At 47.6% G+C, this 24,495-nt stretch overlaps 2 protein-coding genes and 1 long non-coding RNA gene across 6 annotated transcripts in view; 1 reads left to right on the plus strand and 2 right to left on the minus strand.

Annotated features, from left to right (window-relative positions):
• ZNF154 (zinc finger protein 154) overlaps window positions 1-4,593 on the minus strand; it is a 20,475-nt gene extending 15,882 nt beyond the window's left edge. Inside the window, exon 1 of the mRNA XM_010386986.2 lies at window positions 4,476-4,593. The gene's annotated coding sequence lies outside the window, so the exon portion shown is untranslated. The remainder of the gene's footprint in view (window positions 1-4,475) is intronic.
• On the plus strand, window positions 1,581-13,878 carry LOC115900716. 2 transcript variants are annotated; one of them, XR_004060393.1, is made up of 3 exons: window positions 1,581-1,710; window positions 8,003-8,185; window positions 13,328-13,878. It is a non-coding gene; the product is annotated as an uncharacterized LOC115900716 (long non-coding RNA). The 2 variants fall into 2 exon arrangements; XR_004060392.1 differs by lacking the exon at window positions 13,328-13,878 and adding an exon at window positions 12,020-12,147.
• Window positions 1,586-12,640, minus strand: ZNF671 (zinc finger protein 671). Of its 3 annotated transcripts, none has more exons than XM_030942274.1 (4): window positions 11,928-12,050; window positions 5,354-5,480; window positions 4,476-4,598; window positions 1,586-3,528 (listed from the first exon to the last, which is right to left on the minus strand). In XM_030942274.1, exons 2-4 carry the CDS (start codon window positions 5,385-5,387, stop codon window positions 2,318-2,320), a joined length of 1,368 nt encoding a protein of 455 aa, XP_030798134.1. In that variant the 5' UTR covers window positions 5,388-5,480; window positions 11,928-12,050; the 3' UTR covers window positions 1,586-2,317. The 3 variants fall into 3 exon arrangements, with proteins under 3 accessions (XP_030798134.1, XP_030798135.1, XP_010385285.1); XM_030942275.1 differs by lacking the exon at window positions 11,928-12,050 and adding an exon at window positions 6,885-7,008; XM_010386983.2 differs by lacking the exon at window positions 11,928-12,050 and adding an exon at window positions 12,402-12,640 and having other exon boundaries at window positions 1,588-3,528.
• Window positions 13,879-24,495: the final 10,617 nt, after the last annotated feature.

Consider the following 24,495-nt stretch of genomic DNA (forward strand, 5'->3'; position numbering starts at 1 on the left):
AGAGAGTTCACAAATAAATGACAGTTCATTTTAAGAAATTAGGAAAACCAGCCAGGCATGCTGGCTCATGTCTGTAAACCCAGTGCTTTGGTATCACTTGAAGCCAGGAGTTCAAGACCAGCCTGGGCAATACAGTGAGACTCCATCTCCAAAAACAAAAACAAACAAAAAAGTTAGCCAGGTGCGATTTCACATGCCTGTAATCTCAGCTACTTAGGAGGCTGAGGACTGCTTAAGCGCAGGAGTTCAAGGTTACAGTGAGCTATGATAGTGCCACTGCATTCTATCCTGGAGGACAGAGAGAGACCCGGTCTCAAAACAAAAAAGAAAACTGGGAAAACACAGACAAGTCCTATAGGTAACCCTATATTGACTCTATTGTCTCTTGCCTCTTGTTTCAGGAGCAGCCCTGCCTCAGTGACAGCAAAAAGTGGCAACCAAGAAAGCTATTTCCATGATTCACCAGGAACACTGGCTAAATTGCAAAGCCACATCCCTGAAATGCTAGATCTTCCTTCTTTCAATCTTGGTTTTCCTACCCACTTGTACACCCAGCGATGGTCTTCAGTTGAGCCATCCAGAGTCTATGGGAATCCACAAAATGTTTAGATTTTCCCTGGGAGTGATGCTGACCACCAAAGAGACACAGCTGTGGAGGTTCTGAAACTTTCTGTACACTCTCATCCTATATAGCCATAGTATAGGAACATCTGAGCGTGTACCTTTAGAAGTGGCACATCCTAGGCCGGGCGTGGTGGCTCATGACTGTAATCCAGGACTTGTGGGAGGCCGAGGCAGGCAGATCACCTGAGGTCAGGAGTTTGAGACCAGCCTGAACAATATGGAGAAACCCCGTCTCAACTAAAAATACAAAATTAGCTAGGCATAAGTGACGCATGCCTGTAATCCCAGCTACTCAGGAGGCTGAGGCAGGACAATCACTTGAACCCAGGAGGTGGAGGTTGCAGCGAGCCAAGATCATGCCACTGCACTCCAGCCTGGGCAACAAGAGCGAAACTCCATCTCAAAAAAAAAAGAAAAGGAAAAAGAAAAAGTGCCACATCCTTTGTAGTGTGCTGCAATCTCCTCAACTCCCTATTAGTCTCACCCAGTGTTTCTATACCAATTGTAATTACCACCTGGCTCCTAGAGGTCCTCCACACAAGGACACCTGCCTACTAAATTCTGAACACAGACTCCTTGACAAGAAGCAGCGGCCAGCTTCCCACTAAGTGCTTGGAAATATGGAACACCGGATGGGAACCAGTGACCAAACTCATGCTCCCAGGTGCTCTAGAAGTTGTTACAGCTGATCTCTCTTCATGGTTACCTCCAAACCCATAGTAAAACTGGCATCCAGGTCACATGATTTGTCTCACAAAGCCCTGCAGTCTATCTTAGAAGGCCTTGAACAGCAACGCAAATTAGGTCAAAGCTGTCATCAGAGCTGTTCTCTGCCATACTGGTTCTCTGCTCTAAGGGACAGAAAACAAGGACTCCCACAAAAGCTGTTAACTTGTTCATGCTGAGAAGACAACTGTTTCCTCAACAGACTCCAAACAATAAACAGAACCCACAACATTAATTGTGGCTTAAAGAACAGGCCTTTATTATAATGAGCAATGTGAAGCGGGCAGTTCCAGAGCTGGGTGACTTGGAGATTGGATATATCCATAATGAGCATCATATGAAACCAAACCATCAACGCAGGTAAGCCTCTGCAGGCTATCTGCAGAATCCTTTTGTGTCCTCTTGAACAAAGCTGATTATTTCCATGCCATTTACATCAAAAGAGAGAAAATTAAGACCCCTAATGGGCTGTGAGACCACTTACAATCCTTTTAGGGACTGGGAAGAGAAGAGAGGTCTGCCTGTCATAAGCATGCTGGGGTAAATGGTAAACGCAGTATGATTCTGCCAAATGGTAGGGGCAGATGGCTCCTGCCCCAGCAAAGGCCAATAGCCATTTAAAAAGTGAAACACAGCTGTTGAAAGCATCTCACATACTTGGTGCTCACAGGGAATCTCCCCAGTGGGAATGTCCGTATCTATGAAGTTTCACTTCTGACTGATGGTTCCCTCACAATGGCTGCTCCCAGAGTTCCACTCTAGGGTGAGCTGTTAGGCTGAACAGAGACAGCACATTGCTTGGACTGCTAAGGCCTGTGTCTGGTGTGAAATTTCCAGTGGCGGGTAAGGTTCAGCCTCCATGGAAAGGCTTTCCTGTATCTGCTGCACTCATTAACTACTGCTAGTTCCCCACCATAGAGTAAGTTGGGGGCATTGGCCTAAGAGTTTCCCCACATTTGCTACACTCTTAAAGCTTTTCTCCAGCGTGAACCCTCTGGTGCAGAACAAGTGTCTGTTTCCGGATGAACTCTCTCCCGCACTCACTACACACATAAGGCCTTTCCCCAGTGTGGACTTTCCAGTGCCTGATGAGGTTGGGTCTTTGAGTGAAGGCTTTCCCACACTTGCTGCACTCATAAGGCTTTTCTCCAGAGTGAACTTTCTGGTGTTGAATGAGTTTAGAGATGCAGCTGAAAGCTTTACCACATCTGCTACACTCGTAATCACTGCTGTGAATTCTCCAGTGTACATTAAGGTGGGAGCTTTGGCTAAAGGCCTTCCCACATTCACTGCACTCATAAGGCCTTTCTCCAGTGTGAGTTCGTTGGTGCAGAACAAGTGTGTGTTTCCGACTGAATTCTTTCCCACATTCACTGCATACATAAGGCCTGGCTCCTGTGTGAACTTCCTGGTGTCGAATGAGATTAGACTTACTGCTAAAGAATTTCCCACATCTGCCACACTGATAGAGTCTTTCACCTGTGTGAACTCGCCTGTGCTCAATCAGGCCAGAGATTTGTCTAAAGAATTTCCCACATTCGCTGCACTCATATGGCCTTTCTCCAGTGTGAACTGTCTGGTGTTTAAAGAGGTCGTAGCTTTGGCTGAAGAATTTCCCACATTCGCTACACTCATAAGGCCTTTCTCCAGTGTGGATTCTCTTATGCCGAGCAAGTGTGTCTTTGCGGGTGAAGGCTTTCCCACATTCACCACACTTGTGATACCTCTGTCCCATGCGAAAGCCACTCACAAGCTTAGTGCTCTTGTGGGGCTTCATCCTGCTGTGAGAGGCCTGATGCTGAACAAGGCCAGATGTGGCTGAAAAGTCTCTCCCACTTTTCCCACATGTGAGGGTCTTCTCTGGCACATGGACTCTGCAGCTTTTCACGGAGTCTCTGCTCTCCTTCCTTAGGAAGAGTTTCCCTTCATTGGGCTGGTTCTGGTCAAAGTCTGTACTGAACCAGAATTGCTTTCCACACGCCCCGGACAAGTATGGTTTCTGCCTGGCTTTTCCCCCATGGTACTTAGCTGGGTATAAGGTATCTTTCAATATTGGGCCACATATGTCACATGGGTGAGTCTGCAGCTCTGCCATGAGAGTCCTTCCCTGTGACACTCCTGCTACAGAAATGCTCTGCTCAGAAGATACCTCCTCATCCTCCACTCCATACCAACAACCTGAAGACACAGAAATGCTGATTAAATGCATGTTTACGGGTGGGAAGGGGCGACCCCATCGTATATGTGCATTTGACACACGCAGGAGTAAGTTCATGAAACTGTTTTCAGGATGAGAAGCATGGTCAGAGTGAGGAAGGAATGGCTTTGAGGTAGTGAGCCTCTGGAGGTCATACCATGGGGGAGGGCCAATGAAGGGCCAGGATGTAAGAATGAAACCAAATAGGCTGGCCATGGTGGCTCATGCCTGTAATCCCAGCACTTTGAGAGGCCGAGGTGGGTGGATCACAAGGTCAGAAGATCGAGACCATCCTGGCTAACACGGTGAAGCTGCGTCTCTACTAAAAATACACACACACACACACACACACAAATTAGCCGGGCATGGCGGCGGGCACCTGTAGTCCCAGCTACTCGGGAGGCTGAGGCCAGGAGAATGGTGTGAACTCAGGAAGAGGAGCTTGCAGTGAGTGGAGATCACCCCACTGCACTCCAGCCTTTGCCACAGAGCTAGACTCCATCTCAAACAAACAAACAAAAAAAAAGAATGGAAGGAAACAAATGGCTTCCAGTAGGGCCTTGACTGTTAGTGACTCGTGAGTGCTATGAAAATTGTATCCAGTTCCAGGAAAATCCAACTACAAGTGAGCAGTTGGTGTTCAAAGACTAAGAATATATGCACATCTTGTGAACATTAATAGCAGGTCAATATTGCCAAAAAATGCAGACAGAATAGTGGGAAAACATGGGTGAAGGTGAAGGCCAGTGGTGAGGATGGCAAGGGGCTAGTAAACTAGAAATGATATGTCTTCGTGTCAACAACAGGGAAGGACAGATAGAAATGCTGTGTGGCCACTGGCCCTGGAAACAAACACTGACATGAACAGTTAACGTTGACAGTTCTGAAACCAGTTTTGACATCATGCCCTTCCCCGATATCCACTCACCATGTCTAAGTCCCCTCTGGGCCTCTCTTTCTGTGGCTGAAGTCATATCCACCTGGTCATACACCCAGGGCTCTTCTGCTTGCTCTAGTTTAATGACTGCACATGATCCAGAAAATGCAATTCCTAAGAGAAAGTCAGAGCAGGTGAGCAGCCAGCACAGGTCCATGGCGACCCACCCTATGATGGACTACATAACCTGGGAGGAGTTGTGCAGGAATAGACCAAAGGTAAGTGACTATGTAAGTGCCTATAACTCCTGACAAAGGCCCTAGAAAATGTCACCTGGGCTGGGCGCAGTGGCTCACGCCTGTAATCCAACACTTTCAGAGGTCAAGTCAGGGGATTACTTGAGCTCAGGAGTTCAAGACCAGCCTGGGCAACATGGCAAATCCCCATCTCTACAAAAAAATTAGCTGGGCGTGGTGGTGCGTGCCTGTAGTCCCAACTATTCAGGAGGCTGAGGTGAGAGGATGGCTTGAGCCTGGGAGGTAGAGGTTGCAATGAGCTGAGATCGTGCCACTGCACTCCAGCTTGGGCAACAGGTCCAAACCCTGACTCAAAAAAGAAAAAAAAAGAAAAAGAAAATGTCACCTGGAGAAAGGGGGCAGAACCTTGGGCACAGAGGCATCATAATTTTGGACAGAGTGTCACCAGTACAGAAAGTGAACAGGCCTAGTGAGATCCACTGGGCAAACCATAAGTCTCATGACCCCAAACCCTTGGCTGCATGGCTTCATGACTGCTCAGCAAGTAGGAAGGACAATCCATACAGCTTAGCCCTGGCACCCTGAGCACCTGCTCCAGGAAACTGGTGAAGGAAGCAGTGCTCATGATCCAACCATGGGAAGAACAGAAGGAGAAAAGCATGAGGACCTTACCTAGTGAGGCTAAAAGTGCAAAGTTCTCCAGCATCACATCATGGTACAAAAGTCTCTGAGCATCATCAAGAAGCTCCCATTCTTCCCGAGAGAAGTATACAAACACATCCTCAAAGACCACACAGCCCTGCAACAAAAGGGACAGGAAGGGTCATAAAAAGTCTCTTGACCCATGATCCCCAGTCTACCTACCCACAACATCCTGCTAACTGACCTCCCAGGTTCCCAAGTCAGAGATACCAGGTACTGGTACCACTGCTTCTCTCTCCTGATTACCCCAGAAATCACTGTGTCAGCCCACCACCACAACAGGCAGGCTGACAGATAAATGCCATTTACACTCTGAGCCAAATCCCAGGTATGAACTTAGGCTCATTTTTCTCAGTTAAGCCCCAAGTCACAGGACCATCAGCTCACACTTCCTCCACTCATACACATCACTCTCTGGACTACATCTCCCTCACATCTCCAGCTTTCCCACCACCCTACTGGCCCACCCTATCTCCCTGGACTCCCCAATGTCACTCTACACATAGCATTAAGAGTGCTTGCCAAGGGTGGATCACAAGATCAAACCCCGTCTCTACTTAAAAAAAAAAAAAAAATAGCTGGGCATGGTGGTGTGTGCCTATAGTCCCAGCTACTTGAGAAACTGAGGCAGGAAAACTGATTGAACCTGGGAGGCAGAGGGTGCAGTGAGCCGAGATCATGCTACTATACTTCAGTCTGGTGACAGCGAGACTCCATCTCAAAAAAAAAAAAAGTGCTTGCCAACAATCAGTATCCCATATTGTCCCAAACCACCAATGGCCCCATTGCCAAAGAAAGCCCTATTGTTGCTCAGAAAGCCTCCCAATCTGGCCTTGTTCCTTTTTTCAATCACAGGCACCTCAAACCACATGAAGATCTCGGGTATCCTCAATCCTCTTCCATTTCTTTGTTGCACATTGTACCACTGCTTGATATGGATTGGATGTGTATCCCCTACAAATCTCATGTTGAAATGCAACCCCTAGTGCTGGAGGCCCAGGGAAGCCAAAAGACTGGACACCCCTGATTTAAAGTGAGAGATGTGTAACTACTCCTTTAACTTGAACTCTTAGAGCCCCTTGTAGGGTTATTAACTGATCTGATTTCAATATTGCTGTGCGTCAGGGAATAGGAACACTTGAAGAGAGGGAGAAGGATGGGGATCAGCTGGTCAGTGAGGCAGTCAGTAGACACACAATATTTAACAATTAAGCCTGCCCGTCTCGTGTAAGTGTGGCTCGTGGTGCCACATGATGGCCCATAACAATTACAATAGTAACACCAAAGATCACTGATCACAGATCACAACAAGAGGTATAATAAGGATGAAAATGTTTGAAATATTGCAAGAATTGCCAACGTATGACTTCAAGGATGCCACAAACCTTCAACTTGTAAAAACACAGTATCTGCAAAGTGTGATAGAGTGAAGCACAGTAAGACAAGGTACGCCAGTATAGGGAATGTGAGCAGAAACATTTTCTGTGTTAGAATCACTTACCTTAGAGTAAACCTTTGGTAAGAACTTGCTGGCAGGGCATGGTGGCTAACACTTGTAATCCCAGCACTCTGGGAGACCAGCCTGGCCAACATAGCGAAACCCTGTCGCTACTCAAAATACAAAAATTATTGTACACCCGCCAGGGCGTGGTAGCAGGTGCCTGTCATCCCAGCTACTCGGGAGGCTGAGGTAAGAAAATCATTTGAGGGCCGGGTGTGGTGGCTCAAGCCTGTAATCCCAGCACTTTGGGAGGCCGAGACGGGGGGATCACGAGGTCAGGAGATCGAGACCATCCTGGCTAACACGGTGAAACCCCGTCTCTACTAAAAATACAAAAACTAGCCGGGCGAGGTGGCGGGCGCCTGTAGTCCCAGCTACTCGGGAGGCTGAGGCAGGAGAATGGTGTAAACCCAGGAGGCGGAGCTTGCAGTGAGCTGAGATCCGGCCACTGCACTCCAGCCTCGGCGGCAGAGCGAGACTCCGTCTCAAAAAAAAAAAAAAAAGAAAAAAAGAAAATCATTTGAACCTAGGAGGTGAAGGTTGGAGTGAGTTGAGATCACACCATTGCACTCCAGCCTGGGCAACAAAAGCAAAACTCCGTCTCAAAAAAAAAAAAAAAAACCAGAACTTGCTGTGAGGCAGCTGCCCCCAATGAGCCTGTCTTTCTTGGGAAATGTATTTAGTCAAAAGAGCTAATGGACGGTCAGGCATGGTGGCTCACACCAGTAATCCCAGCACTTTGGGAGGCCGAGGTGGGCGGATCACTTGAGGTCAGGAGTTCGAGACCAGCCTGGCCAATATGGTGAAACCTCATCTCTACTAAAAATATAAAAATTAGCTGGGCATGGTGGCACGCACCTGTAATTGCAGCGACTCCAGAGGCTGAGAATAGCTTGAACAGGAGGCAGAGGTTGCAGTAAGCTGAAATCGCACTGCTACACTTCAGCCTGGGTGACAGAATGAGACTCTGCCTGAAAAACAAAAAAACGGTTCTAAAGGAGGTTGAGACAATCTATTGCATGGCATTTAAGGTATTTTGAGGCTTTGGCAACACTGAGTGAAGCAGGCTCATTCCCTGCACTGAAGGAACTTATCAGTGTGTGTTTCTCTTACTTCAGGTGGTTCAAAAGTGAGAGTGAGAGAGGGGATGTCAGCAACATGGCGGAATACGAAGCTCCTGACTTTCCACCCACGGACAGATGAAATACATGCCTATTTACAGACTATTCCCTCTGAAAGTGAGAAACTAGTTGAGAGACACCTGATCACCAGGCAACTGAGAAAACATCTGTCTTAAACAGGTAAGAAAAGCTGAGGAACACTCAACCATGGACCTCACTGTGGGCACTGTTCATACAATGGAGAAAGGAATCCCCAACACACACCTTCTCCTGTGAAGAGGATGGTGTGGACCTCACATATAGTTCCTAACTCTAAGGTTATCCATGATTCGGCTCTTAATTCACCAACTCTAGAGAGCTAAGGGGAGGAGACATCAGCACCTATGTACTACTCATAGGGAATAAAGACCCTGGAAGTGCTAATGTGCCTATATTGAACTACTGCTTTTTTCCTGTGGTCTCTACAGACCACAGTCCACACAAGTGTCCCAACTTGTAATTCTCCTCTCCGAAGAACTGCACTCTAAACCTCCTGGCTCTGTGAACAGAGGAGACTGGAATACACATCTTTCTAGATCACAGAAAAAAGTTTGGCCGTTTGCCGGGCGCGGTGGCTCACACCTGTAATCCCAGCACTTTGGGAGGCCGAGGCAGGCAGATCACCTGTGGTCAGGAGATCAAGACCATCCTGGTTAATGTGGTGAAACCCCATCTCTATTAAAAATACAAAAAATTAACTGGGCATGATGGCACGTGCCTGTAATCCCAGCTACTTGGGAGGCTGAGGCAGGAGAATCGCTTGAACCTGGGAGACAGAGGTTGCAGTGAGCCGAAACGGTGCCATTGCACTCCAGCCTAGGCAACAAGAACGAAACTCCACCTCAAAAAACAAACAAAAAAGTGGCAGTTTGATATGGGCACTCAAGCACTTCCAGGGTCTTCATGCCCTATAAGTAGTGCAGAGAAGGGGCTTTAAAAAAACAGCCCTTGTTTCTCCCCAGAAGAGGTTTATGCCATGCATAGAGTGCTCCATCTTTTACAGCTACCTCCTGAAGGGCTCCATCCTAAACCTCTTACCTCTGAAAGCAGAAGGAACTAGGCAAGTCTTCCTGGATCACAGAACAAATAAGCAGAATTAAATGGGCATGAAAATATTTCTAGGAGCTACACCTCCTTGGAGCACTGCAAAAAAGGGGCAGGAATGCGCACCTCCAGTTTACTCTCCAGATGGGGCTTACAGCACACACTTCTAGTGGCTACTTAACAGTCTGGCTTCTACCAAACTTATATCAGGGAGCTGACAGAGCAAATAAAACAGCCAGAGCCGGCCGGTCGCAGCGGCTCACGCCTGTAGTCCCAGCACTTTGGGAGGCTGAGGAGGGGGATCACGAGGTCAGGAGATCGAGACCATCCTGGAGAACACGGTGAAACCCCGTCTCTAGTAAAAATACAAAAAAAATTAGCATGGCATGGTGGCGCGTGCCTGTAGTCCTAGCTACTTGGGAGGCTGAGGCAGGAGAATGGCATGAGCCCAGGAGGCTGAGGTTGCAGTGAGCCGAGATCGCGCCACTACACTATAGCCTGGGCGACAGAGCGAGACTCCGTCTCAAACAAAAACAAACAAACAAAAAAATAGCCAGAGCCAAAGCATGGCACTTCATGAGGCTTCCATATGGCTCAATGATAAAATCCAGGCCTACTCATTCTTCCTTTGGCCATGCACTGAGTATCACAAGTTCTATAACTCCCACCCAAGAGACTGTCTCCTTAAAAACTACTCTGGAAGTTAATGGGGCTTTGCATTCCTGAGTGGCCCTAAACTACAGAAAATAAAAAGGTGGATATACAATGAGTCTACACCCAGAGGCTATCTCCCGAGAATCAGAGGATGCTGTCCAAACATGACTTTAGGCATTTAGTCCTCTAACTAACTTAATGCAGGCAGCGGGAGATAAATACCCATGCTCAGCTGCATCATGAAAACAAGAAACCGGAACACATTCAACATCCTCAACACATCCCAGCAACATCAAGAGCGTCTGGTTCCTACCTTTCTGGCCTCAGGATAAGGACAGAATGTAGTACATCTTAAGTTCCAGAGAGTTACCAAAAACAGAGACAGCATTCTGGACAAATACAAAGATTAGAGAAGCACCTTAAATCTTTGGCCAGATGGATTGGTGAGATCCTTCTACTACACTTGGCAAGACTGGGAGAGGTAGTGAACTTTTTTGTTTTTTTTGAAATGGGGTCTCAGCCGAGTGTGGTGGCTCACGCCTGTGATCCCAGCACTTTGGGAGGCTGAGGCGGGTGGATCTCCTGAGGTCAGGAGTTCAAGACCACCCTGGCCAACATCATGAAACCCCGTCTCTACTAAAAACAAAAACAAATTAGCCAGGCGTGGTTGCAGATGCCTGTAATTCCAGCTACTCACGAGGCAGAGACAGGAGAACTGCCTGAACCCGGGCGGCAGAGGTTGCAGTGAGCCAAGATCGTGCCACTGCACTCTAGCCTGGGCAACATGGTGAAACCCCGTCTCTACTAAAAATGCAAAAATTAGCTGGGTGTGGTGGCAGGCACCTGTAATCCCAGCTACTCAGGAGGCTAAGGTAGGAGAATTGCTTGAACCAGGAGACGGAGGTTGCAGTGAGCCAAGATCGCGCCACTGCACTCCAGCCTGGGTGACAAGGGTGAGACTCCATGTCAAAAAAAAAAAAAAAAAAAAACCCTGGCAAAGGCATGGTGGCTCACTCCTGTAATCCCAGCACTTTGGGAGGCCAAGGGGAGTGGATCACCTGAGGTCAGGAGTTTGAGACCAGCCTGGCCAACATGGTGAAACTCCGTCTCTACTAAAATACAAAAATTAGCTGGGCATGGTGATGCATGCCTGTAATCCCAGCTACTGGGAAAACTGAGGCAGGAGAATCACTTGAATCCAGGAGGCGGAGGCTGCAGTGAGCCGAGATCGCACCACTGCACCCCAGCCTAGGTGACAGAGGGAGACTCCATCTCAAAAAAACGAATAAATAAATAAATAAAACTTAAAGCCAAGTGCAGTGGCTCACACCTGTAATCCCAACCCTTTGGAAGGCTGGGGTCGGTGGATCAGTTGAGGTCAGGAGTTCGAGACCACCTGGGCCAACATGGCAAATGTCCCCCTCCCCATGTCTCTACTATAAATACTAAAATTAGCCAGGGGTGGTTGCGGGCTCCTGTAATCTCAGCTACTCAGGAGGCTGAGGCAGGAGAATCGCTTGAACCTGGGAGGTAGAGGTTGCAACCACTGCATCCCACCCTGGGTGACAGAGTGAGACTTGGTCTCAAAAAAAATAAAAATAATAAACTAAAACTAAAAGAAAACACACAAAATGAGGGTGAGATAATCAGATAGTAGCAAATTTATAGCACACCACACATCGTTGCCATCCCAGGCCAAACTCCTGATACCCTACAGCTCTCTCCTACAAACACTGAAAAGAACCCTTTCAAATGCCAGGACCCTTCTCTTCTGGGGGGAGTCTCAAGAATGCCCACTCCCTTTTCCCTGTCCTCCAGTCCCAACCTTCTCATCTCTTACCCCAGAGATCATCTGAAATAACATACTTAAGACTGCCCCACTTAAATCTGACCTCCTGGCTTTGACCTAGTCCAGACCACTCCCTTTACCCCAAAGACATTTTAAGCCCAGTTCCTTCCCCACAATTTCACACCTTCCTCTCTAGTTGCCTAAGTGAGGACGCCTCCACTCTGAGACATATCAGAGTCACCATTCCAAAATTCAAACGCTCATGGAAAAACACAACAAAAACACGTTGCTCTTTCATGCCTTACTTTCAATCATAGCTGCATATGCTGGAGCAGAAAATCCTGCTGCTTTCATATTTAAAACCTACCCAGAATATGATCACTTCTACCTACTCACCTGCCATTACTCTCGGTACATCCACCACCAAAGCATTCCTGGAATCCACTGCAGCCGTCTCCTTACCGGTCTCTTCCTATCCATCCTCACAGTACCCACCCGGAACTAATGTTCTCCCCTGAGCAAATTTCGAGACACTTAAAATCCCAGCGTCCTTCTACTGAAAACCCTCAGGTAATCTCAACGCCCTCAGAATGAAGGGACAGCTTCTCAGCCTGCCATTCCAGGCACAGTTCCTCCAACTCTGCTCCGTGTTGATGAGAACACTGTCTCCCAAATGTCTGGGGATCAGCAGCACCCCCGAGCCTTTACCTGCGACGTCCCCTCCGCCCGTTAACTCTCCCACACCCACCCACACCGAGATAGGACCCCGCCCAAGAGTGCGTCGCTGTCCTGGGACACAGGGGCTGCAGAAACTTTACGATTCGGAGTCGGAGAAAGAGTGGCTGAGGGCCGGGAGGATGCAGCACCCACCCGCGCGGAGTCCGTTAGCTCCGCCACAGGACCGTGGGCGCGGACAGCTGCCGGGAGCGGCAGGCGTCTCGATCGGGGACGCAGGTATGCCCATCCCTGTAGAGCTTCGGACGCGTCTCGGGACGCTGGGGACAACATCTCCGCGCTTTCCCAATACCTCCACCTGCGGTCCACCCAAGCGTTACAGAGACCCAGCCAGATGCAGCCTGACAGAAACAAACAAAATGTCCGCTAGGAGGAGGAGCCGGAAGTCCCGCCCACGCACCGTCCGCACGCACTGAAACAGCCCTCTCTTGGGCCCTCACTGGATATGCAACGTATGGGTTTGTGGGTAGTGTAGTTCCCACTGAGCCATCCTTCAAGGCGGAGGATTCTCGGCCTGGGACGAGGGCCAAGGTGTTTGGCGAAAGTAACCCGAGTTTCAAAGGACTGGCAGGACTTCCGTCCTTTTTTTTTTTTTTTTGAGGCGCAGTCTCGCTCTGTCTCCCAGGCTGCAGTGCAGTGGCGGGATCTCGGCTCACTGCAACCTCCGCCTCCTGGGTTCAAGCGATTTTCCTGCCTCACCCTCCTGAGTAGCTGGGACTACAGGGGCCCGCCACCACGCCCGGCTAATTTTAGTACTTTTAGTAGAGACAGAATTTCACCACATTGGCCAGGCTGTACTCCTGACCCTGTGATCTGCCTGCTTTGGCTTCCTGAAGTGCTGGGGTTACTGGAGTGAGCCACGGCGTCGGGCCCAACTTCCGTCCTCTTAAAAGGCCTGGACCTAGACTCCCCGGAGTGTAGTCTGCACTGATCGCAGAAATGTGGAGACATTTCAGATGTTCCCCAAAGCTGCAAAACTAAATAGACAAACCACAGCACAATGTCTCTTTGCCTACACTCATAGCTAGGAGCTAATAACTATTATCTTGTTGCTTTGCAAGTACGTGTGCACTCAAGCTTTACAGGAACTTTTGTGAGCTTCAGTTTGGTCAGAGAGGGAAGAGAAAATACTCCAAACAAGGCCTTGCAGTGGAAGAAGGAAGAGGGATGATGTGGAGTCTCCCTGAAACCAGTGGACAGATTTCCTCAGAAAACTCTTCCTGCCTAGGTTATCAGTGAGTGTATCCACCTCTGCAAAACACAGTGCAATTACCATTTAACCTGTCATTGTAGGTACGGTGTCTGTATTAGGAGGTGAGATTATCCCTGGGGGGAAGAAATCCTGAAAGCTATTAATAATGATTCTGTAGTTATTTGAAGATAATGAAAGACATTACTCTGAGGAATTATCTGTGATAGATGGACAAAGTTAAGATCTCAGTAAAGTTTGAGCCTGAATACTGAAGTATGAAAAGTGAAAGAATGAAGTTAAGAACGTGGTTGTGTTGGGATCTTGACCACACTTTGTCCACAGAATGTGACTCTTTTTTCCTGAAAATGCTGAGCAATTGTGAAGTTGTGCTGTCTTGATAATTCACTGTTAAAATATACATCCAAGAAACACCTACGAGCTCTGAGTAGGTGCTTTTCAGATGTATTAGTAGTGTGAGAGACATCACTAATAAAGTTTCCAAGATTCTATACATACAGGACATGTCCTGCATATAATGATTTTTGTCCTGCATCACCTTTTGACTTTGTCACAATACCCTAAATGATCCGTGCTCAGCTTTTTTTTTTTTTTTTTTCAATAAACTAATACAATTTAGCAGTTAGGGCTATTTTTCCATCACAGGAACTGGCTCTTAACTCATTTAAATGGCAACATTAACTGAAAATCATACCTCCATGAATAGAGACCTAAAGAGTATCTATGACAGGGGTCCCAAAATCCCAGGCTGCAGAATGGTACTGGTCCATGACCTGTTAGGAACCGGGCAGCACGGCAGGAGGTGAGTGCTGGCAAGCAAGCATTACCACCTACGCTCCGTCTCCTATCAGATCAGGGTGGCATTAGATTATCTTAGGAGCACAAGCCCCATTGTAAACTGTGCATGTGAGGGATCTAGGTTGCATATCCCTTATGAGAATCTAATTAATTCCCACCTCCACCCCTTCACCCTGCATCCCCGTCTGTGAAAAAATTGTCTTCCATGAAACTGGCCCCTGGTGCCAAAAAGGTTGGGGACCACTGGTCTATGGTGTCTCTGCAGGTTTGGCTAAAGGAAGACCAATAGGTGGCACTTAGAATTTAAAGTTCTTATTTTTTTCAAATTCAAGAATGGAAAAGACTGTTCTTTTGACAAAGTTCTAAACAACTAACTCCAATTAATTTGAGATAACTATGGATCAATACACATGATCTGAAAAATCAGCCTATCTGTGACAGCCTCACTCAGGTATCACACCTTTGAAAGGTAGCAGACAAATCACACTACCAAGCTTCTGAAAATCAACCAATGACACAACCCAGTCCAGAAAGACAACCACCACTGCACTCTAGCCTGGGCAACGGAGTGAGACTCAGTCTCAAAAAAAAAAAAAAAAAAAAAAAAAAAGCCCTACAATGAGATATCATCTCACATCAGTTAAAATGACTCATATCCAAAAGACAGGCTATAACAAATGCTGGTGAAGATGTGGAGAAAAGGAAACCCTCATACCCTGTTGTTGGGAATGTAAATTAATACAACATTATGGATAACAGTTTGGAGGTTCCTCAAAAAACTAAAAATAGAGCTACCATATGATCCAGCAATTCCACTACTTGATATATACCCAAAAGAAAGGAAATTTGAATATCAAGGAGGTATCTGCACTCCCATGTTTGTTGCAGCATCATTCACAGTAGCCAAGATTTGGTAGCAACCTAAGTGTCCATCAACTGATGAATGGATAAAGAAAATGTGGTACATATACACAATAGAATACTATTCAGCCATGAAAAGCAATGAGATCCTCCAGTTATTTGCAACAACAAGGATGGAACTGGAGGTCATTATGTTAAGTGAAATAAGCCAGGCACAGAAACAAAACAAAGCAAAACAAAAACAAACATTGCATGCTCTCACTTATTTGTGGGATATAAAAATCGAAAGAGCTGGGCACAGTAACTCACGCCTGTAATCACAGCGCTTTGGGAAGCTGAGGTGGGTGGATCACAAGGTCAGGAGTTCCAGACCAGCCTGGCCAACATGGTGAAACCCCTTTCTACTAAAAATACAAAAAATTAGCTGGGTGTGATTGTGCTCGCCTGTAATCCCAGCTACTCAGGAGGCTGAGGTAAGAGAATCACTTGAACCCAGGAGGCAGAGGTGGGGTGAACCTAGACTGCACCACTGCACACCAGCCTGGGCAATAGAGGGAGACCCCGTCTCAAAAAAAAAAAAAAATCAAAACAATTGACATCATGGAAATAGAGAGTACAAGATAGTTTAGCAGGGGCTAGAAAGGGTAGAGTATAGGGTAAGGATGATTAATAAGTATTAAAAAATTAAATCGTTAGAAAGAATGAATGAGATCTACTATCCGATACCACACAAGAGTGACTATGGTCAATAATTTAATTGCACATTTTAAAATAATTAAAAGAGTATAATTGGATTGTTTGTTAACACCAAGGATAAATGCTTCCGGGGATGGAGACCCAATTTTTCATGACATAATTATTCATTGCATGCCCGTATCAAAACAGCTCATGTGCGCCATAAATACACACACCTACTATGTACCCACAAAAATTTTAAATTACATTGTTTCGAAAAAGAAGAATGAAATCATCTGCAAGTCTGGCTGCTGAAACTGCCAGCTGTAATGTAAACCAGGTTTACGTAACAGCTGCTGACAAAACCTCCTGCAACTCTAAGAATACTTTTTACTCCTTGCTGTCACTTACCAATAAAAACTTGCCAGCACTGGGCGCGGTGGCTCAAGCCTGTAATCCCAGCACTTTGGGAGCCGAGACGGGCGGATCACAAGGTCAGGAGATCGAGACCATCCTGGCTAACACGGTGAAACCCCGTCTCTACTAAAAAAAAATACAAAAAATTAGCCGGGCATGGTGGCGGGCGCTTGTAGTCCCAGCTACTCGGGAGGCTGAGGCAGGAGAATGGCGTAAACTCGGGAGGCGGAGCTTGCAGTGAGCTGGGATCCGGTCACTGCACTCCAGCCTGGGCGACAGAGCGAGACTCCGTTTTTAAAAAAAAGAAACAAAAACAAAAAAATCTTGCCAGCTCCACAAGACGTTAGTAGTGCCAATGACGTGTGTGTGTGTGTGTGTGTGTGTGTGTGTGTGTGTGTGTGTGTGTGTGATGGAGTCTCGCTCTGTTGTCCAGGCTGGAGTGCAGTGGCGCGATCTCTGCTCACTGCAAGCTCCGCCTCCCAGGTTCACGCCATTCTCCTGCCTCAGCCTCTGGAGTAGGTGGGACTACAGGCACCCGCCACCACACCCGGTTAACTTTTTTGTGTTTTTAGTAGAGACGGGGTTTCACCGTGTTAGCCAGGATGGTCGAAATCTCCTGACCTCGTGATCCGCCCGCCTTGGCCTCCCAAAATGGCACCTCTCCCACTCACTCTTTCTCTTGCTCCCTTTTCAGCCATGTGAGATGCCTGCTCCCTCTTCTCCTTTTTTTTTTTTTTTTTTGATATGGAGTCTCACTCTGTCACCCAGGCTGGAGTGTAGTGGCGCGATGTCGGCTCACTGCAACTTCCGGCTCCCAGATTCAAGCAGTTCTCTGCCTCAGCCTCCCGAGTAGCTGGGATGACAGGCGTGGGCCACCACACCCAGCTAATTTGTGTATTTTTAGTAGAGACGGGGTTTCACTGCCTTGGTCAGGCTGGTCTTGAACTCCTGACCTCGTGATCCACACGCCTCAGCCTCCCAAACTGCTGGGATTACAGGCGTGAGCCACCGCGCCCGGCCTCCCCCTTCTCCTAAAGCCAGGATTGTAAGCCTCCTGAGGCCTCAACAGAAGCAGATGCGAGGTCTATCCTTCCTTTACAGCCTCCAGAACTATAAGTCAATTAAACCTATTTTCTTTCTTTTTTTTTTTTTTTTTTTTTTTTGAGAAGGAGTCTCGCTCTGTCGCCCAGGCTGGAGTGCAGTGGCGTGATCTCGGCTCACTGCAAGCTTCGCCTCCCGGGTTCCCGCCATTCTCCCGCCTCAGCCTCCGAGTAGCTGGGACTACAGGGGCCCGCCACCTCGCCCGGCTAGTTTTTTGTATTTTTAGTAGAGACGGGGTTTCACCGTTTTAGCCAGGAGGGTCTCGATCTCCTGACCTCGTGATCCACCCGCCTCGGCCTCCCAAAGTGCTGGGATTACAGGCTTGAGCCACCGCGCCCGGCCAATTAAACCTATTTTCTTATAAATTACCCAGGTTCAGGTATTTCTTTTAGCAACACAAGAATGCTTAATACACTGACTCTCATGCTTTAGAATGCATGCATTTGAATTCAATAGAATGATTATTAGCTTCTGCTAACTGTAGAGGCATTTTGTGTCTGAATGATCTGTTTATTTGAATTTGTAGCCTCTGGGAGCATGCTCAGTTCCAGACCCTGAAATACTCCTAATAATTGGGTAATGAGTGCAGAAATCTGAGTCTTGCCCACTTGAAAAGGTGCAAATCCCCTGCTCGGCCTTTGGACGTGGGGAGTCATTTCCCAGCGTCCCTCGCGGTGGCGCCTAGCCTTTCCTCCAGAATCCGGTGAGAGGCCCCGCCCCGCGGTTTGTGGATCCGGGAGAACTGTATTTCCCAGAATGGCCTGCGCTAGCGGCGTTTCCGTGTACGCAGCGTGACAGCTGAGGCCGGATTTTCGGCGTCCTCTTTGAGGCCAGCAGTTTGGCCTCCCTCTGACTCATTCACTCTATCCGCGGTTCCCGAGCGCTGCGGCGGAACCCTAGAGACGGGACGGAGAAGGATCGTTGTCCTCGCTGCACAGTGGCGGGTCTGAGGCTCGGCGCCGCCCCGAGTGACCCGGCCAACCCTGGGATAGGGACCGCCAAGCCTGGGGCTCCCTTGTGGCCAGAGTCCGATGGAGGCGGCCGCGCTGAGGGCCCAGGCTCAGGTGAGCGCTGCGGCCTCCTGGTCTCCCCCGCCCTCTCCACCCACATCCTAAAGCCCCGAGTGAGAGGGGCCTGCTCGCATCCCTGCAGTCCAGGCCACAGAGTTGGGAACAGGGAGGCGATGGTGCTAGGGTCCCTATTTTGTATACCTGGTGTGGTGGGGAAGGGGCAGAGCGCGAGAAACACAGGGAATCGCACGTGCAAAGGCTTGGAGGCACGATTGAACTGGGAGGATTGGGGAACCTGGACTCCTCTTTGTCCTGTGAGGACCTGTATGAGGCAGCGTTAAGCCTGGAATAGCACAGTAACGGTTGTACCTTTGGTGTAAGGATTCTAGAAGCCGTGGAGCTTTCGAACAAAAGGAAGGCACAGTCTACGTTAGGATTTTAAGTTTTCCAAGGGCTGTTCAGGACTAGTGGGAGTGATGAGGGAGGGCACTGAAGCACTGGATGTTTGAACCTTTGTTCAAGGTCACACAGCTGGTAAGAAGAGACACTGAGCACTGAGGCCCGGTGGGTAGGCATGCAACTAGAAGTCATCTGGTTCCAGGGCTAGGCAAAGACACAGGTAGGCATGAGCTCATTGAACCCCACTTGGACACATTCTTACAAGGCTTGCCTCTTCTCACAGGTTCCTGTGGCTGCAGAAGCTCTTACGGAACCAATACAGATGAATGGAAGGTGTCTCAGTCCCTCACTGGTCTCAACCCCCACCCACATGTTCTGAAGAACTCTTAAGTGCTATTCCCCAGGTCTTTGGGTCTGAGAACACTGGGGAAACCCCAAACCGGGGTCCTAAGCTCATGTCGGATTTTCATATAGAGGTGTTCACATTTTTTCCCAAGCAGTGCAAACAGGTGTGGAGGATTACACCAGGAACTAGTACCAAGACATACAAATGCTTAGAAGTGAAACTGCATTGGGATCAGTATAGCATGCTTGCCTGAAAATTAAAATTGCTATTCTGGAGGTTTGGGTCAGGAGAGGGAGAGGAGAGGGAGATCTTAACAGACTCCCTCTGGCGGCAGAATGGAGAACAGAGGGGGATGGAGGGAGGTCCCAGGAAGATCAAGGTATAGGCTACTGCTGTAATCCAGGTGAAGGTTAATGGACCAGAGTGTTGGTTTAGGAAAAGTAGTTAGATTCTGAATACATGTTTGAAAAGGGTACTACTAGGTTTTCTAATTTGTACAGTGAAGTGGTAAAACAGGATTCAGGGATGACCCCAGAGTTTTCAGTCTTAGCAACTATAGGGAAGGAAGTTCCATCATCTGTGATGGAGAATATTGTGGTACGCCTATATTCACGGGGGACTTCAGGAGCTTTGTGCGGCCATAGTAAGAGTCTGAGGTGTTTCATCCACTGAGTAGAGGTATGAAGAGGGCAGCTGTACATACAAGTCTGAAAATCTCGGGAGTTCACAATAGAGACATCCATAATGTGATTACTCTGTGGACTGAGGTGCGTGAACTGTGGTCATTTAGGAGGAGCAATCTTCAAGATAATGGTGAAGCTATAGAGGAACAGGAACAGAAGAGCGGGGGATGTGGGCTGGATCTCTTACTTCGGTACCTGGGTGATGGGATTAGGCTTCACAGATACAGATGAGGCACATAAGTGACCATGCAGGGAAAATGGATTGGCAGCATAGTTTGACAGGTGGCATAGAGGAAGAATGGGCATGGGATGGATCAGAGGCAAAAGAGAGAGGTATTGAGAGAAGATGACATTCAGCCCAAAGCTGGTGCTTATTCACTGCTTTATAGACGCACTTGGATTTTGTAATGACTTCAGTAGGGCCTGAGGTCACACGCATATGTGGTCATCTATGAGAGTCAGTAGTCTTCCGGTGGGTGACTAGTGCAGTTGGACTTTTAATAAGTGTTAGGTGGATAGAGGAAGGTTGTGACTGGTGAGAGGTTGGCAAGTGCAACACAGAAATGGAATAGGGCCATGGGTATCTGAAGGAACATGTGGTTCTGTGTGGCAAAGTCTCAGATAAGGAGTAGAGCCAGCCTGGGAGCAGTGGTTTACAGCTGCAATCACAGGACTTTGAGAGGCCATTGCAGGTGGATCATGAGGTGAGGAGTTCGAGACCAGCCTGACCAATGTACTGAAACCCTGTCGCTACTAAAAATACAAAAATTAGCCAGGCGTGGTGGTGCATGCCTGTAGTCCCAACTGCTTGGGGAGGCTGAGGCAGGAGAATTGTTTGCACCCGGGAGGCAGAGGTTGCAGTGAGCTGTGTTCACACCACTGCACTCCAGCCTGGGCAACAGAGCGAGACTGGACCTCAAAAAAAAAAAAAAAAAAAAAGATCAAACATGGCCAGCCACGGTCACTCACACCTGTAATCCCTGCACTTTGGGATGCCAAGGCAGGTGGGTCACCTGAGTTCAGGAGTTCAAGACCAGCCTGGCCAAGATGATGAAACCCTGTCTCTACTAAAAATACAAAAAATTAGCTGGGTGTGGTGGCACGCACGTAATCCCAAATTGCTTGAACCCGGGAGACAGAGGTTGCAGTGAGCCAAGATCGTGCCACCACACTCCAGCCTGGGCAACGAGACCAAAACTCTGTCTCAAAAAAAAAAAGGGAGCAGCGTCAGGCGGGGAGGACTACTTTTGGAGGTCTTATGCTCAATTTGAAACAAGCCTCCTGTCCTGCAGGCAATCCCCTGATCTTCTTTCTGGTTGTGTTAAATACATATTTGTACTGGGGCTGTCTGCTCCTACATTATCAGCATGCACTTCACTGTCATTTCATTGTCTTTAGACTGTTGGTGTGAAACAGAGGATGAGGAGGTACCTTCTGAGCAGAGTGTTTCTGTAGAAAGACTGTCACAACTTAGGGTTCCCACACCAAGTTCATCTTCCCAGCCAGCCCACTCCTGTGAGATGTGCGGCCCAATCTTAAAAATCATTGCTCCCCTGGCTGAGCACAAGGGAACACATTGAAGGGAGAAAATGTACATATATTGGGCATGTGAGAAACAATTCTATTCCAATATATATCATCAGTGTCAGAAGCAGCACATTGGAGTGAAACCCTTCAGAAGTGAGGTGAACAAAATGTCATTAGTGAAGAGCTGTACATGCAGTGAGTCTCAGAAGCCCTCTACCTGCAGGGATGTTGGGAAGGACTTCCTGGCCAGCTCAGGATTTCTCCAGCAACTGGCCACTCATACCAGAGAAAAGTCAAATAGCAGAACCTTGTGTTGGACTGCCTTTCACAGGAGAAAAATACATTACAACTGGGGAAAGTTCAACAAAGCCTTCAGCTACAAACACATACTTCTTCAGCCTCAGAGAGCCCTCACTAAAGAAAGATGCTACATGTGCAATGAATGTGGGAAGTCCTTTAGCCATAAGTCTAGTCTCATTAAACACCAGAGAGTTCACACTAGAGAAAGGCCTTATAAATGTGGAGAATGTGGCAAGTTCTTTAGCCAAAGCTCAACCCTCTTTCAACATCAGAGAGTTCACACTGGAGAAAGGCCTTATGAGTGCAGGGAATGTGGGAAATCCTTTAACCAAAGCTGTAGCTTCAATAACCATTGAAAAATTCACACTGGAGAAAGACCTTATGAATGCAATGAATGTGGGAAATCCTTTAGCCAAAGGTCTAACCTCATTGAACATCAGAGAATTCACACTGGAGAAAGGCCTTATGAGTGCAGCAAATGTGGGAAATCCTTTAGCTAAAGCTCTGTATTACAGCAACACCATACTGTTCACACTGGAGAAAGACCTTATGAGTGTGGTGAATGTGGAAAATTTTTCACCTACGATTCCAATCTCATAAAACACCAGAAAGTTCACACTGGATTGAAGCCTTATGAGTGCACCGAATATAGGAAATCATTTAGTCATAATTGCAGCCTCACTCTACATCTGAGAGTTCATACTGGAGAAAAGCCTTATGACTGCAATGAATGTGGGAAATCCTTTAGTCAAAGATCTGCACTCCTTAAACACCAGAGAGTTCACACTCAATAAAGGCCCTACGAGTGCAATGAATGTGGGAAAACGTTTAGGCGAAGGTCCAATTTCAGTGATCATTGGAGAGTTCACGCTGGAGAAAGGCGTTATGAATGTGGCCAGTGTGGAAAATCTTTTAGCAGAAGCTCTGGCCTCACTCGACACCAGCGAGTTCACACTGGAATAGGGCCTTATGGGTGTGTTGAATATGAGAAAGCCATCCACCAAAGGCCTTACCTCATCAGGTACCACAAAGTTCACATGAGAAAAACACCTTCGATGTACTAGGAATGTGCTAGTTCCTTATTCAACATCACAGCATTGGAGGAGCTCCAGTAAGGGTGCCATCTGCCTGAATTGAACCTCATTCTTTCAGACATCCACATACATTCCAGGTATGTGGGAGAATCTGAGGAATTGTGTTGTGCTTTCGAATCTGTGTGGGGCTCTTGCCAGATTTTTATCACTGTTAGGATTGTAGCCCAAGCCATTTGACTTCTACTAGCTGGGTGGAACACACAGTGAGCATCACTGACCCACGTTAATTTGCTGTAAGGAAGTGTCTGTGTTCTCCCATTTGTTGGAGGGATTTATGAGAAGCCTGAGCACTCATTTCTCTCTCTCTCTCTCTTTTTTTTTTTTTTTTTTTTTTTTGAGACAGAGTCTTACTCTATCACTCAGGCTGGAGTTCTGTGTCATGATCTTGGCTCACAGCAACCTCTGCCTCCCTGGTTCAAGCGATTTTCCTGCCTCACCCTCCCGAGTAGCTGGGATTACAGGTGTACTCCACTACGCCTGGCTAATTTTTGTGTTTTTAGTAGAGACAAGGTTTCACCATGTTAGCCAGGCTGGTCTTGAACTCCTGACTTCAGATGATCCACCTGCCTTGGCCTCCCAAAGTGCCTTGATTACAGGCGTGAGCCACCACGCCTGGCTGTGGATTAAACTTAAAAGTATATGGTAAACCTGGGCAATATAGTGAGACTTTGTCTCTACAAAAAAAAAAAAAAAATTAAAAATTAGCTAAACATGGTGTCGTGTGCCTGTAGTCCCAGCTATTCAGAATGCTGAGGTGGGAGGATTGCTTGAGCTTAGGAGGTAGAGGCTGCAGTGAGCTAGGATCATGCCAATGCACTCCAGCCTGAGTGACAGTATGACCCTATCTCAAAAGAAAATGATGTGGTATAAATGTCCATTACATTGTGCACAACACAAAAACATTGAAAAGAATTATGAAATATTCTTCCAATATTCAAAGCGATTATTACATACAGCAAGGAAGTCATTCACATCTTTCAAGAAAGAGCCCAGCATGGAACCCCCATCCCCACATGGGGTGCATTGAGGACCCAGGACCCACCAGCTCGTGGGACTGAGTCCTTCAAATCAAGGCTCTTAAGTGGATGGGGGTGACCTGCTGTGGCCCCAGCTTCTAGCATGACTTCCTGGAGTCAAGGTGTTTGGAAAAGCAGCACAAAGTGGTGGTGAAATCCATCTAAGGCGCATACCTGTTGGAGACCAACAGTCAAGTATGGGAATGGAAAGATGAACATTACTTTAAGGAGAGAGTTCAGAGAGCACACACCCCTTACAAGGTAAGAGGTGGGGTCACAGAAACCAACCCACAGGGAGTGTTGCTATGCTGGCTGCAGGGGGATCTCTTCCAGCCCCAGTTCCACTCTGTCCTGTACCCCTACCTGAATCTAGTTCCTTGGGAGAGGAAAAGTATCTGCTAAGATGTAGGGTTGTTCCTAATGTGGAAGGCCTCCACTGACCACTGGATGCTCGGAGTGGCCCACGACCTCTGGCCAGCCAGTGTCTCTGACACTATATGGCCTCTGCAGCTTCCATCCAGCTCACAGACTCCACAGCTGTTCTCTACTGAGCCTTGTAAAGTCTCATTCTACACAAGCTGACTTTCATTTTTCACAGTAGACCTAGGCGATCTGGAGTAGATTTTTGCAGCTGTTTTTTGGAACACATCCCAGTCTCTTACTGGAAGAATTTACATGAGGAAACTCGGTAAACACTACAAACAAGGACTAGATTTGTCGTATTTTTAATAGCCTGGATTTAAGAAAATCATGGAGAATATGTTAATAATACAGACTAAACCAGATGTGATG

Source organism: Rhinopithecus roxellana, chromosome 12, assembly GCF_007565055.1.
Source record: "Rhinopithecus roxellana isolate Shanxi Qingling chromosome 12, ASM756505v1, whole genome shotgun sequence".
Taxonomy (NCBI): Eukaryota; Metazoa; Chordata; class Mammalia; order Primates; family Cercopithecidae; genus Rhinopithecus; species Rhinopithecus roxellana.